The 14,961-nt window shown below is 38.1% G+C and overlaps 1 protein-coding gene across 7 annotated transcripts in view; it reads left to right on the forward strand.

The window, feature by feature from the left end:
• Nucleotides 1-14,961, forward strand: part of RABGAP1L (RAB GTPase activating protein 1 like) — a 619,828-nt gene that overhangs the window by 590,701 nt on the left and 14,166 nt on the right. For 6 of the 7 annotated variants that reach the window (XM_065882769.1, XM_065882778.1, XM_065882786.1 and 3 more), the window contains 2 exons: nt 1,821-1,913; nt 12,347-12,457. In XM_065882769.1, the coding sequence (XP_065738841.1) occupies nt 1,821-1,913; nt 12,347-12,457 (204 nt within the window). Of the gene's footprint in view, nt 1-1,820; nt 1,914-8,526; nt 8,762-12,346; nt 12,458-14,961 lie in introns of those variants that run through there. The other variant, XM_065882809.1, reaches the window with a different exon arrangement.

The following is a 14,961-nucleotide window of genomic DNA, read 5'->3' on the forward strand; positions in this document are numbered from 1 at the left end:
TGGAGTAGGCTCCCTCCTCACAATGCCTCTACACAAATCCTCTCACTTCTCCCTTGACCCCTCCTTCTAGAGATCCACAGGAAACCCCTGTCACTGCTTAAAACTCTGGGACTTCTTCCCTTTTCTCCTCAGCTCCAGGGCTACTTCAGTGCCAGTGATTTGCCACTTGGTCTTGAGAGTCTGGTTTTGGTTTTCAGAGTATATGATTAATACAGAGAAAAGAAAACTAGAGGAAATTGCCCCTCTCAAAGTCAAGAAAAATAACGTGGTTGCTGTTTTGTTAGCACTTGATCATGTATATTTTCCTTGTTGTTTATCGATGATCTTGAGGCCACACAGTTGGCAGGTGGTGTTTTTCTTTCTCTTGCACTCTCGTTGGTCACAGCATACTGTTAAAGGTCTCTGGAGATGGAGTAGTAAAGGGTTAGAGTTTCTCATGCCAATATTCAGCAGTGGTTTTGCAATTCAGTGACATGCTGGAAAATGTTCTTTCTTCTAGTCTCATTGGGTAGGCGGTTCCCCATCAGCCAGGTGAATACTGTCATCATGTGGTAATTGAATGATTTACACTACCTGACAGGTTTGGACTGTGTGCAACTTCCCAGTTGTGGTGAGAAGCAGATAATTCCAGTACTCACAGTGCTCCTGGATGGGAAGAACAAAGTAATTAGAATAAGCTGGGGAATGACACCTGGTGTCTTTGCGTTTTATTTAACAAATTCTGTGGCCAGATTTAAGAGAATTGAAACTATCCCCATCCCAGAAAACCATAAGATAATTTTATTTTCATTGGTGCTTTCCATTCTCTCTTGCTCTCTCTCTCTCACATGCTTACATGTTTTCTAAATACCATGTTTTGAAGTCGACAAGAAACAATCTGTTGAGGGCCTCCTAGGGGCCAATTACATTGTTAGGCATCATAATGGATGCTGAGGGGCATCAGTACATGGTCTTTGCCTTCACTGAGTCCCCAGTAATTAGCCAAATAATGCACTGATCTTTTTTAAAATTTCGATAAATTTATTCTTCATTTCAAGTCATTTACGTTAGGACCTAAACGTTAAGGAAAGATTTTGATGTCTAAAGGAATTATATAATTTTGATTGTCCAAGAAAAGCCTAAGGGTAGACTTAGTCTGTTATGTATAACATGTAATAGATTAAAATGGATTTTTTTGAATATTTCCTGAAAACACAGTTTTAAAAAATTCAATGAACCAGGCATTATTTTAGATACTTTGTCATTTAATTCTCCTGACAACCATTATGAAATAGAAATTTGCCTACCAATTTTAGAATCTGTTTTCTCTCTGATATATTATTAGCTCCATTAAATTTTTTGTGTGTTGCTCAATATTTTATTTTTATAAAATAATAATTCTCACTTTTAACATGTTGGGAGAGTGAATTTTACTTAAAGAAAGTTAGTTAACAGAATTAACACCACTGTTAAATACATTAACAAGAAAAAGTGATGCTATATCAGCAATGTTGCAGAACAGACTACAGCGCATTTTGGTAAATAAAGTTTTATTGGAACACAGCCATACTCATTTGTTTGTTTATTACCCATGGCAGCTTTTGTGCAATAACAACAGTGGAATTGTGACCTAGATTGTGTGGCCCGCAAAGCCTAAAATATATGCTATCTGGACCTTTACAGAAAAAGTTTGCAGACCCTGTTCTAGAATCTAGATTTTCCCCCTACATTGAGTCTGGGGTGCTCCTTTAGAATGTCAGAGACTTCATTGGGAAACACATCAGAAAATGGTTTCCTAAATGATCTCCTTGACTAACATGATTGTCCTCTAATCCCTGCAGGTACCGACCAAGAAGCTAAAGAAATATGAGAAAGAATACCAGGCAATGCGAGAGAGTCAGCTGCAGCAGGAAGACCCAATGGATAGATACAAGGTATGGGAGACAGGGGTCGCCTGTCAGAGCCAAGTGCCTTCTTTCCCCTAAAGTAGCAGCTGTGGAAAGTTTGTTCCCTCTGTTCCTTCTTGGTTGATGTAGACTCTCTGACCATGCTCAATGTCCAGGTATGTTTTCATCTCAGGAGACTCCTGAGTGGCCAACCATAATATTTCTTTTCTTTCAGTTTGTATATTTGTAGGTAACTTCACCCGTTGCATTTATACTGGGAGTCTTCATAAGAAGCTGAGAGAAAGAGAGGGAAAAAGAAAGAGAGAAAGTGGCTATCGACTACTTTCAAAAATGAGAAAAAAGGAAAATGGCAAAGTACGGTTTTAGCTGTGCACAGTCACATCCACAAAGACTTTTAGAAGGCGAACTGCTCCAAGACTGGCACAAGAATGTTTCAGACTTACCTCTGTCTGTAGCCAATGTTCAAAATACAAACTCACTCGAAAGGAAAAATAAAAACCACAGAGCTATACTGAGCACAGTCATGGTGTTTGTTGCAACATTTATTTCCACAAACAAATTTATGAGTAACAGTGACATTTCATTACAGTATGCAGTTCAAGAATCAAGATGATTTCAGTTTAATATCGTAGTTAATTGTAGTATTTTAAAAAATGGGAGCCAGTCATAAAGATCTCCTCAATGGTAATTAGCAACAGTGTTTCCATGATACAATGTTGGGGAAGTACTGATTTCAAACTTATTTTTTTTCCAACGGAAAAATTCGTGTCTCTCTTCAACATGTTTTAATTCTCCAGATCACTACAGATACAGAATGATTCCCTCCCTCTCCACATCAGTACATTAGGACAAGAGAATATTGTATTCATACATTGAGCACCAGCAATGCCAAAAAGTACTGCAATGACATTATTAATTAAACCACCCACTGTGGGATGACTTCTGCTTGTATAACTAGAGTTGCCTCCATGTGGTCAGAAAGCTGGACACAGGCAGCTGCAGTTACACAGTATATCTCGTCTCCGTTGCTGAATTGAATAGCATTGGAGGTTCACATAGGGGAATGGTGGAAGGAGTGTATGGATTTTGTAGTCAGATCTGAGTTAAAAACCTGAATTTCTGGAAAAGGAGACAGAATTTGGAGTCCAAGTTGGGGGTTTTAATCCCTATGCCGTTGTTCAGCATCTTGGACTAATTATTGAGCCTCTTCCTCATCTGTAAAACATATAGTATACACATTTCCTTGAAAGATTGTTGTGAGGATGAGGGATTTTATATGTTAAGTACCCAGCACATAGTTGGTGTTCAATAAATGGTTGTGATTAGCCTTATTAGGTCCACTGCCTCTAATTACCCAGTTATTACTAGAATAATATCACCTTATTTGTGTCTGCTCCACCAGTCCCTTGATTATCTTTCTCCTGTTTCTCTCGAGTATTGCTACCTAATAATCTAACATCAGTGTGTTACTGCCCTTGTTTATAAAACCAGCTGATAATAAAATCCCACATATTGCTATGGCAGATAACTATTACCATATAAGGTGCTCATAGATAAAGTTGGAAGTTAATTTCCACCCCTCAGTAAAACCAGTTTTAATGCAGCTTATGTAGCATTGCTGCTTTAGAAAGGCTTGAAGTAGTAATTATAAAATATTATTAAGGATCCAAAGTGAAGCTCTCCTACTGCTTGCGTCATTCTAATTTTCTTATTGCTGCCATTGTTATGAGTAAAACCTAGGAAGGATACTTGAAAATAGAAGAGAGGGAAATGAAAGACTAAAATGGTGTATTTAAAATCAGCCTGGAACTGAACTTATTATTTCTTATATCCTTTTTGTGTCAAAGCAGCTATGTATAAATAAATAGTACAATGCATATTATTTCTTAAAAAGTAATTATCACACATATACTATTGATGTGTACAGTTTTTACTGAGGGGTCAAAGTAGAATTAAACTTATTTTTGGTCTTTGTTTTGCAAACAGGTACTACTTTTAAGCTTGAATGCTCTTTTTATGCATATCAGACACCCTCTATAGCTATTTCTTTTGTGTTATTGTAATAGCTTGTCAATACATCATCCAACTAATGTTTCTATACACTTTTTTTTTTTTTTTTTTTTTGCGGTACGCGGGCCTCTCACTGTTGTGGCCTCTCCCGTTGCGGAGCACAGGCTCTGGATGCAGGCTCAGCGGCCATGGCTCACGGGCCCAGCCGCTCCGCGGTATGTGGGATCTTCCCAGACCAGGGCACAAACCCGCGTCCCCTGCATCTGCAGGCAGACTCTCAACCGCTGCGCCACCAGGGAAGTCCCACTTTTAATAATGTCTAGAAATTTGTACTGGAGATAAACTTGGTAAAGTTATAGTCCTCACATTATAATTACATTTTCAAGGTGACACTTGACAACATAGTGTCCAACCATCAACAGATTTGTTCTTTCAGATATTCACTATCTAGTTTAAGAAGCTAATTACAGTTGTATTCATTAAAGTAGGAAGGTGTCTTAGGAGATACATTTTAGCAACTTATAAATTTAATCCTGTCAAGAATAAGATCTGTGCCCTGGGAATAAGCACTTTATAACTCATAGTTCTTGGACTGGGAACCCAAAAATTCTCAAGAATAACTTGGGAAGATCTTTGAAGGCATTGAGTCAGAACTTATACCAGTTCACTGACAACCCCTCCTCAACCGTTAGGATCCATAGTGTTTAAAATGACTTGTTTATCCTCTAGCTTGCCATACGGCAAGGGAGTTAGGAAGATTGTGTCAGTTAAAAAAAAAAAAAAGAAGGCCAGAAATGTCATACCTTAAGATATTCCAAGAGATTTTTTCAGCTTTATACTGTTTTTCTTGGGCATGGTAGGGTACAAAAAGAGGATAGCTCTCAGTAGTCACATTCTTGCTGTAGCTATCTAAACATGTGTTTTGTGTCTATTTTTATGATATATGCAAACATCTACTTCTGAGGTTATGTCACTGTGCTCACCTGTATCTAACACTTGATGAAATGGTGTTGGTATAAATTTAAATTTTAGAACCCTAAGCACAATGAAAATGTTCTGGAATTTGATCGTGGTGACAGTTGTACAACTTTGAGAATGTAGTAAAACCACTAATTTGTATATTTTAAAAAGATGAATTTTATGGTATGTGAATTATATCTCAAAAGAAAAAAAAAATCCAAGCAAGATGTCTGAAGAGAATTGGCATCTGCCTGCCATCTTTTTTTCGTAAACCTCAATCACACCAGAGGTACCTGTGCACAAGCCATACTTGTGGGAGGGAGACCTCCTGTCAGAACTGGAGCTAATCAATGACTATAGATCTTATGTGTACTTATATTTATAAGGCAAAGGCCAACATAAGTGGGTGATGCATTCATTTTTATGTATATATACATACGTGTGTATATATATATATATGTAGTATATACGCATACATACATACATGCACACAGACATAAACATATAAATAGATAATGCATATATATATATATATACATACACTGCCTGTGCTACCTGGTGTTGACATCAGTTTGTATTTGAAACCAGTGAGCTCTATAATGACTGCTTATAGCCTTTGGTGTACTCTTTCTGTTTATCTTCCTGACTAGATTCCAAGACACAGAAAGGAAACTTTATGGGAAGAAGAATATACAGTATTTATTCTAAGCCCCTTTTATTGTCCTTCTTAAGTTTGACCTGGCCCGATTTGTGTAGTGGTATTTATCTGCTCTGATATTTTGGTTTGTAAATTTATTTATAGATTTCAAGTGAAGTGAAATGCAGGATGAAGGTTTGTCTGTAGAAGTACATCATGTATACTTTTTTTTTTTTTTTTTTTTTTTTTTTTTTTTTGCGGTATGCGGGCCTCTCACCGTTGGGGCCTCTCCCGTTGCGGAGCACAGGCTCCGGACGCGCAGGCCCAGCGGCCATAGCTCGTGGGCCTAGCCGCTCCGCGGCACGTGGGATCCTCCCGGACCGGGGCACGAACGCATGTCCCCTGCATCGGCAGGCGGGCTCCCAACCACTGCGCCACCAGGGAAGCCCCATCATGTATACTTTTATCTTCATACAAATCCCCAGAAAACAAACGTTCATGGATATGTGCAGCTGTTTTAGTCATTTTAAAAATTAGTAGCCAAGCCCCTAAAAAGCAGCTATCAACTTCAGAAATTAAAATATCATTTGCTATTTTAAGGTGATGAATTGTTTTCATTTGGGGGAAGTTAGTTTTCTAATGATGTAATCTATTGATGGCAATTTTAGAGAACTACAGTCTTCATCTGTCTTTAGAAGATGACATGCTTTTCTTGTTTAATTAAAGAACTACTTGTACAAATGTGGGTTAAGCCTTCAAAAAGCACAGCTAATTAATTAAATTCGGTGAATCTCCCAACGTGTAATGAAGGTTATGTTATTACCTGTTCTAGATGGGCAAATCCTAGAAAGAATCAGGAATGCTTAAACTCTCTTGGGTTTGGGGGACAGTATTATAAATACATAATTTCTAATTGAAGAATCTTATCTATGTTCAGTATAATTAAATCTAGAATGTTTAACGTCTTTCTTGAGGTTAGACATAGTACATTTTTTATCAAAATGTAATTCAAATAGAAAGAAAATGATTCCTGTAAGTTCACAGAAGGTTTTTCTTGCCCGTACTAATTTTTGTAGAGCAGTCATCCCTGCATGTGATTTAAAATTAAGCTATTTAATTATAAATAGTACAAACAGTACAAACAAGATTTTCTAAATAAAGCTTAACTTGTAGTATTTGCTATCCTTACATATCTAAGGAAATAATTTAGAACAATTGTCACATTTTGTTTTTAACTTGATAAGTGAAGAAGTTTATGCTAAACATACGTGGAAAAAGAAGACCCCCACCTTTTTTTTTTTTTTTTTTTTTTTACTGTATTGGACCCTTCCTTACTCAGAGAAGTCAAGATAAGTGAATCCATCTTTGAAAAGTATTTTTCTTCCAATGAAAATAAACTTCTTATTTTTCACATCAGAGATATTGCTGGCTTTTGGAAATATTTGTTATGAAATCATGTGCTTTTAATGAACAGTGATAGTCAAGAGGATGATTTCTATCTGCCTCTGACAACTTAACGATAAACTTCAAAAGGCTGCCACTCTTTCCTTTTGCACGTGGGTAACTCGATGAACTCACTGTTATAGGATTGTGGAGAAGGCAAGCCTAAGTTCTCTTGATGCTTCTCGAGCCACTTAGCTAAGAAGGAGCAGGTGGTTTCTGATGATGCTTGTCTGCTGATTGAGTTATACTTAACAGGAGAGGCATAAATGTTATGCATATTAAGAATCTCTTGGTATATTTATCAATGATCTTCAGAATTCTCCAAAAATTTTCTTCAGTTTTTAGTATGTCTTGTTTCCTGTTAAAGGAGTCTGACGGAGAAAATTACATCACACTCCTATGTTTCTACGTCATCTGTAACCCATTTGCTTTTCAAAAATTTGATTTGTATGCTAGAGTAGTACAGGGATTTGCAAACCATACGGCCGGTGGGCCAAATCTGGCCCACTGCCTGTTTTTGTAAATAAAGTTTTATTGGAACACAGCCACATGCTTATTATCTATAACTGCTTTTGCACAACAATGATGGAGTTGAGTAGCTGCAACAAAGACCATATGGCCTGCAAAGCCTAAAATATTTACTGTCTGGGCATTTACATTAAAAGTTTGCTGACCCCTATGCTAAAGAGTAATCTAAGATTGTTTTTAAGTGCTATGAGAAATGCAGTCTCGTTTGCCAACTGCCAGTTAGTTCGTACTGACAAGATTTTCTCTTTAGTTTGGCATTTAAAATTGTTTAAATTTCCACCAGAAAGATAAAACTGGATATGCTGGGTAAAGTAGGAGCATAAAATGATTTGAGACATCCAGATTTTCTTTCTCAAATTTCATCTACAGATAATGTAGACATTTAAACAGTTCATCTATAGGCATTTGTCTTTGAATGTCAAAAACCTGTTTGATGAAATTTGAAGATGATGACTGTCAACTCTTTTGAAAGAGGCATCCAGAAGAAAAGATGTGAGAGTTGAGTGTGTTGTTGCTAATAAAATTACACTGGGTCTTTTAGGAAAATATTTTCTCCTGACCCTTAAATGTCTTTAAAAGTCTGTGCCAAGAATTCATTATAGCAGCAGACAGCACACCCAAAATACTGAGCTAGAGTCATAAAGCTGCCTCCTGCCCCATCATTTTTTCCTTTAAGGCTGAGTTTATTTTCTTCTGATTGCCAGTTCACATTTCTCTGGTTTCTCATCTTGGAAAAAATCACATTCACCATTCCTTATACTGCTTCACCCAAACTCCAACCCCCAGACACAGAGGAGAGCTGAGATCCATTTTTCTTTTGCATTCCCCTGCCCAGCAATTTCATTCTGTTGCCTGAAGATGAAATATTTTGCAATGTTTCTGACTTTGTCACATAAGGAAGTTCCTTCCACCCAGCTCTAATAACAGTGTAAACAACTCACACCGTAGTTGCAAATAGTTCCACAGACAGCGTTTTCATCAGTCATGCAAACTGCAAATAACAGCGTGGAGAGGGCGGAGTTTAGTGTATCAGTCTTCCTGAGTTGAGACTTTGCCCATTGGCTGCCTCAAGTATACTTTCTTGCATCAAATGTTAGCTGTCCTGGAGAGAACTTAGAGTAAATGACACTCTAAGGAAAAACAGAAGAGCAAAATAGCATTAACAAGCGTCTGTTTTTGTTATTGCCATTTCCTAATTGTATTAGTAGGTGTGCAATTTCATTGGATATTCTTTTTTTTTTCAATTGTCTTTGTACCTATGATTGAAAACGGTAGTTGGTCTATGGCTTTTCAGGAGGTAAGTTTTTTGTCTATGTATGTCTGTAATATCAGCGTCTGTCTCTCTGAAAAATGCAGTATCCTCCTCCCCAAAGTTACTAACCCAACTTTCCCAGCCGCACATCTCCTATGCAAGAGGGGAGGGAACTAATGAGGAAAGTTGTTGTCTGCTGTTTGTTCGAATGTTGTTAATTGTGTGACATGGAGGAGGTTTCAAACAGTGTGCTGTGAATTTTAAGGGTTATGTAAGCATTGTCTCCTGTAGCCTTTTCCGAAAGGCAAGGGAAGCGATTTGCCTGTGTTGTTTATGGGCTCTGAACGTTCAGCACATCCGCTTGTGCAGACTTACGGCATGTGAGTATCTCTGCACTGGCTGAGGTTATGGGGCCACTTCACGTCTTTCTCGGGTGGGCCGTCCTTGCCAACATTTCAGAACGAACCAAGCAAGATTCCAACCTTTCCCAAAGCTAAACTGTCTTCTTTATTCTAGTATAAAGGCAGACTTTTTCTTCAGTCAGTTCTAAAAACAGTTTTGGCTCCCTGGGAAAGGCTGGAAAAGACAGCCAAGTCATGTTGTCTCTCTTTAACCCTTGGTAAGCGTGGGCGGGTTCTTCTTCATAGAAAATCTCCACCTTGCCCCGCCCCCAGGTTCATACTTTGGAGGACGATACTGCATTTTTGGCCCCAGAGCTTGCTTTCCCACGTGTCTGAGTGCAGAGCAGGAGTTGCACACTTCCCACTGTGCTGCTTGCTTTGCACACACTGAACTGAAGCTTCTTGCTAGAGCAAAAGCCACTAGGCTTGCCCCCTAGGCTATTTTGCTTTTTAGGGACCCTCAGACACACCTAATTTCTCCCCAGTCTTCCCCTATCCACCCCACCCCCTTAGCTATGTGTCTGCGAGGAAAGGTTTGAGTTGCGACAGTCATGGTAATGGGAAGTGACCAGTCAGGTTTCAACCAAGCTCACACCTCTTTCATATATAATATAAGATAACCCATCAGACATGTATCTCTAATCAGTAGTGAAGTAGCTCCTGGTGCAGTTTTTAAGTACTTTGAACAAAGTGCTTTTCCATAGCGTTGTATGACTTTACCTGGAGGTTATTTTAACTTGATTCTAAGCATATATCACTGTAACCTGAAAAACTGGTAGCTGCAACATTTTTCGCTTGTGCCAAATTAACGCAGTGTAAATAAGTAGTTGAGGGAGCTGTTTGCATCTTGGAGACTTAAGTACAACTTCAGTAAAAATAGGACACTTAGGAATAGGTATTCGAATAGTCTTATCACGGTCTCTTTTGAGGGGATTTATCAAGAAATGAGAAAAATCTCTTCCCTGTCTAAAGCAGTCTGCCTTGTGAAATATGGTATGATGAAACTGTGCTTGGTATTGCTGTTTGTTCCTGGCAAGGAGGAAATTTGTTGGAAAAGTTTTTGAACCATATTTTTTTAATCTGTTTCCAACAAGCATGTAAGTTGTTTCTGTAAAAAGGGGTAATAGTGTGATGTATCAGGACGAAAGACTAATCTCTAGCCCCTGCTAGAATCTGGATGACTTCAGCAAAGATTGAAAGATTCAGCTGTAGACACCCTGGCTATTTTTATATTTTAGTTCCCACTTTTATTATGCTTCTATGGGAGGGTAGAACTTCTGTAGATTGAGGAGACAGACAGAATTTGATGAGTATAATTTGCCCCTACAAATATGTACACTGTCTTTTCAGGTATATCTTGGGAAAGGGTTCCTGGCAAGGCGTCCTTTTTTGTGAGGGGTTACATTGTATCTTGGTCACAGAGGAAGATCCATTAGGGTTTCACATAGAATATGAGCTTCTAATAGGAGAAGACTTTAAAAAAATTCTCATTTTGGCATTTTATCCTTTCCAATGGAACTGAACTTCTGAATTGCTTTTTATTTCTTAAACAACTTTTTAAACACGTGTATTGTATATTCATTGTAGACAACTTGGAAACATTTTAAAAGCACAAAAACAACAGTTAAAATAATCCACTACCCAGAGTTAATGTTATTTATGTTGTTATGAAAATGAGATTTTCCAGTTATTTCTTTTTTTCCCCTATAAAGTAGCATAAGCATTTCTCCTGTCATTAGAGAGATATTTTTTACTTATATTTTAACACTGTATGGAATTCTATCATTAATTTATTTAGAAGTATTTAGGATTTTTTTTTTCTTTTTTAGTAGATCTCTTTTTCAAAAATGTTTTGACTGTTCCCAACTGTTCCAGTCTACCTTTAACAAAGGAGAAGGGAGCAATTGACCCTGTTGGCTGGCTGTAGTCAAAGTGCACGTTTGTCCTTTGGCTTCTTTGCTGGCCCTGTTTTTGGATCCTCTACCTCCTTGAAAGTCTCAGCCTTTGCCCTTACCATCTGCTTCTTAGCCCTTTTTAAAAAACAAAAAGAAAAGAAAAAGAAATCAGGGCTCTTCTTTCCATATAACAAACTCCAGGTGGTTCTACAGAAGATAAAATTCACTCCCTGCCCCCCTCCCCGCCTTGCCTCCAGTATGGTCTGATAACTATCTTCCAGGGCATAGATTTGGCTTCTGGTTGTACACCACTGCTTTGTCTGAGTTTTTGCCATCCTTGCAGAAAACACCATTAGGAGTGTAAATCTGAAAAACAGGAAGGTCTTATCACATTGATGTTTTTCCTGTCAGCTCTCTTTTGAATCTTCCCTAACTGCTAACAATAGCAGAGACAGCACTTTTGATACTTTGGAAGGGAGGTCGCTAAATTGCTATTCAGAAAACAGAGTGAATGTACACAGTTCATAATGACTGGTGAGGGGGAGATCTTGCTTCATAAGAATTAGTGACTTGCTTTCTTCATCATATAACCGTTTCAAATTTTTTTCTAGGAGTTCAAGGGGCAAAAAACAACTCAGCAATTTATTTTACCCAGAACCTTTTAATCTGAAGTTTTTTAAAAAGGCAAAACAAACATTCAGAGACATTATCATAAGGACGGTTGCTCTTACTAACACAAAAATTGGCGTTCAGAAAAGTAAATACATTCATATCCAAGGAATGAAAATGTCAGTTGATAGCAAAACAAATCCAACCCGTGTATCTTAAATATACTCAATTAATTTAAACTCTGATATGGGAAAAACCATTTAGGGAAATGTCTATTGGTTTCCCCAATTTCATCCTTACTGTGTCTTGCAGTTTCCTTTGAGGTCAAGGGTGGGATTATCGTGCATGTTTCAAACAAAGACTTGCCTGTGTCTGTATTCTAGGTCTATATGAAAACCTCACAAGATTGGGGGTGTGTTTGGAAATTTTGCTTTTCATGGCACGGTTTTTATGATGAAGTCCTGTCTGGAGGGCTTAAGGGACAATTGTAAGTTTCACTGGGTAGAGTTCCGCATCCGCTCTGCTCGCTTAACTCACTGTTGTTTCCCAGACAGCAATCCTGCCTTCCTGTGCCACTCGCGCCTTCTCCTTTTTACACCTTGAAAAGTTCACTTCGTTGTTGTTGTTGCTGCTTGTTTTTCCTCACCAGTTCCATTTGTTTCTGGTAGTATTTCCAGGCACTAATGCCCTAATGCCCACCTCTGGTTGTTGCTCTTTTTCTGCAGAGGGAGAACCGGAGATTACAAGAGGCCAGCATGAGGCTGGAACAAGAGAATGATGACCTTGCCCATGAACTAGTAACCAGCAAAATTGCTTTGCGGAATGACTTGGATCAGGTAAACCTGTCCTTCACTAGGCGGAAATAAGACTATGACAGCCTCCTCCGGGGCAAGGACCAAGTTGCTCTCAGGGCAGTCCCACCAGGGCTTGCTCTGTACTTGACCCTGAGTGAGCTGCCTGATGGGTGAAGGGGTGGGTGGTAAGTGGGAGGGGACTGCTGTTCTCACCGGAGACGGTGGAAAACGCAAGCTTTTGAGATAGGTTTCGGTCATTTCCAAACAGCATGTGAAGCATACTTTAAAAAAAAAATAGCTCTATGCTTCTCTGGTGTCTCTTCTCTTAATCTCTACTTTTCCTAAACCAAGGACTGCCAGCATCATTACCTGATACTATCAGTCACCAAGAGTATGCAGTGCCACTCTAATATCTGTAGGCACTGTAGATTTTTGTTCCAAAAAGATTTCTCATCTACAGTAAATGTGAGGATTTTATATGAAGTATGTACATTGAGATATGTGTTGTTGGATTGACCGGCATCCTAGCGGTTGAGAGCCAAGACTGCCTGGGTGTGCATCCTGGCATCACCACTCACTAATCATGTGACCCAGGGCCATTCTTAACCTGCCCATAGGTTTAAAAAAGTGTTGACCTCATAGGGATGATGTGAGAATTAAATGAGGTAAAGCACTACAAGAGTATGTGTTCAATAAACATTAGCTGTTGCTAGGAAGCCCTTAAATTCTTTAACCTCCTTGTCCTTTCCAACAGTACTCACAGCTTTAGGACTTACTGTTTTTCCGTTGGTTGTGTTTTTGGAAATAATTGGCAATATAGAAGGAATCTTGCACAAATTTAAAGCCATCACTCTATTTTCTGACTTTTAAAAAGCCCATATGCCCAATGGTGCAGGGTCAGAAAAGTTGAGACTTAGCTGGTTGAATCTGTAAAAAAGAGGCATTACCTGTGCTCTGGCTATGCATTGACAATATTTAAAATACAAATCCGTTAATAATATAGATATGATTGGTTGTTTAGAATTGCAGGAATTTTTTAAATGTTTAAAAATGGTCCCTGCCACAACTCCTTTTCCCAGATAAACAGCTAATTTTGCAGCTCAGAAGTTTTAGCCACAGTAAGATGGGAGATAAAACCACTGTTAAGGAAAATTGTGCTGAAGGGGGAGAGGAGGAAGCTGAAGGCGTCAACACTAAATGGAGTTTGAAAATAAAACAAAAACTGTGCTGCTTGGGACACAGGATGTAGAAGGCAGAAGCAGCACCCCCATGGTGGAAGGCAGGGGGATGACCCTTTTAACTGCAGGCTGTTAGGCTGCCCTTTTAACTCCAGCCTCTCTGCAGGCTGTTAGAGATGGTATGAAAAATGCGTGACTAAGGGAGTCAGAACCAGGGAAGGTAGAGGGGTCCCCATTCAACAGGGCCACACCCAGCCTGACCTTGGCTGTTGTACTTTTGTAGCAATAAGACCACGGTGTGACTCAGTACTCTAATGAAATTTTTGGTTCCATATTAGCTTTCCAAATGGCCTTGACTGACACTTGATTCTGCCATTTTGAATGTTTTATCCATTAGTAGTTTTCTTAAGGTGGCTAGCTAAATGCAAAAGTTTTGCAATAAATCTGTTGTAATCATTCCATGATGTATGTAATTCAGATCATTTTGTTGTGCACCTAAAACGTATGTCAATTATATCTCAATAAAACTAGAAGGAACAGAAGTTTTAATCAGTTAGACTCAGTAGGTATGCAGTGAAATAAGTTAGAGTTGTAAATTGAAAGTTATGTGGGAAATGTATTTGGTACATTAAAATGTACATTTGGTATATTTAAAAGGTTGAGCAATAATGAAATTAAATACTGACTGAGTTCCTACTATGCACCGAGCACTTTATTCAGCAATGTATAAGCATTATCTCGTTTAATTTTCCTAATGACTCCATTAAGCAAGTATTTTATCTTCCATTTTATAAATGAGGAAACTGACGTACATACTCTGACTTGGAAAACCATCCTAAAAAAAGTAGAGATTTGCTCAAAAATATAGGTACAAGGTTGTTTACTGCAGCGTTACTTACAAGAATAAAAAATTGAAATAATGTATATGTCCAATAGAAGGAGAGGGTGAAGATATATCTGTAAAATATCTTTCTGGAATCGTTTTTAAAAACAATGGGAAGGTAATGATATAATAATATATTTTTTTAAAGTAAATTTATCTATATATAATGTTTGCATCTAAATTGCAAGGAATGTATGCTGGCAAAGGGCCATCCCGTAGGAAAAGAAAGGAGGCTGGAATATACATTGACAGGAAAAAAAGCCTACAAGGAAATACATCAAAATGTTACTACTAGATGTCTCTGGGTGATAACAGTAAATCTAATTTTTATATTCATCTTCATACTTTTTTTAAATTATATATCTTTTATAAGGAGACCTTAAATTACTTAACCACCCTTGGTTAAGTAATAACGTGCCCTATAACTCTTTAATGATCAGAAAAAATATTTTATTAAAAAAAATTGTTTCACCACCCAAAAAACC

Source organism: Phocoena phocoena, chromosome 1 (genome assembly GCF_963924675.1).
Source record: "Phocoena phocoena chromosome 1, mPhoPho1.1, whole genome shotgun sequence".
NCBI classification, from domain to species: domain Eukaryota; kingdom Metazoa; phylum Chordata; class Mammalia; order Artiodactyla; family Phocoenidae; genus Phocoena; species Phocoena phocoena.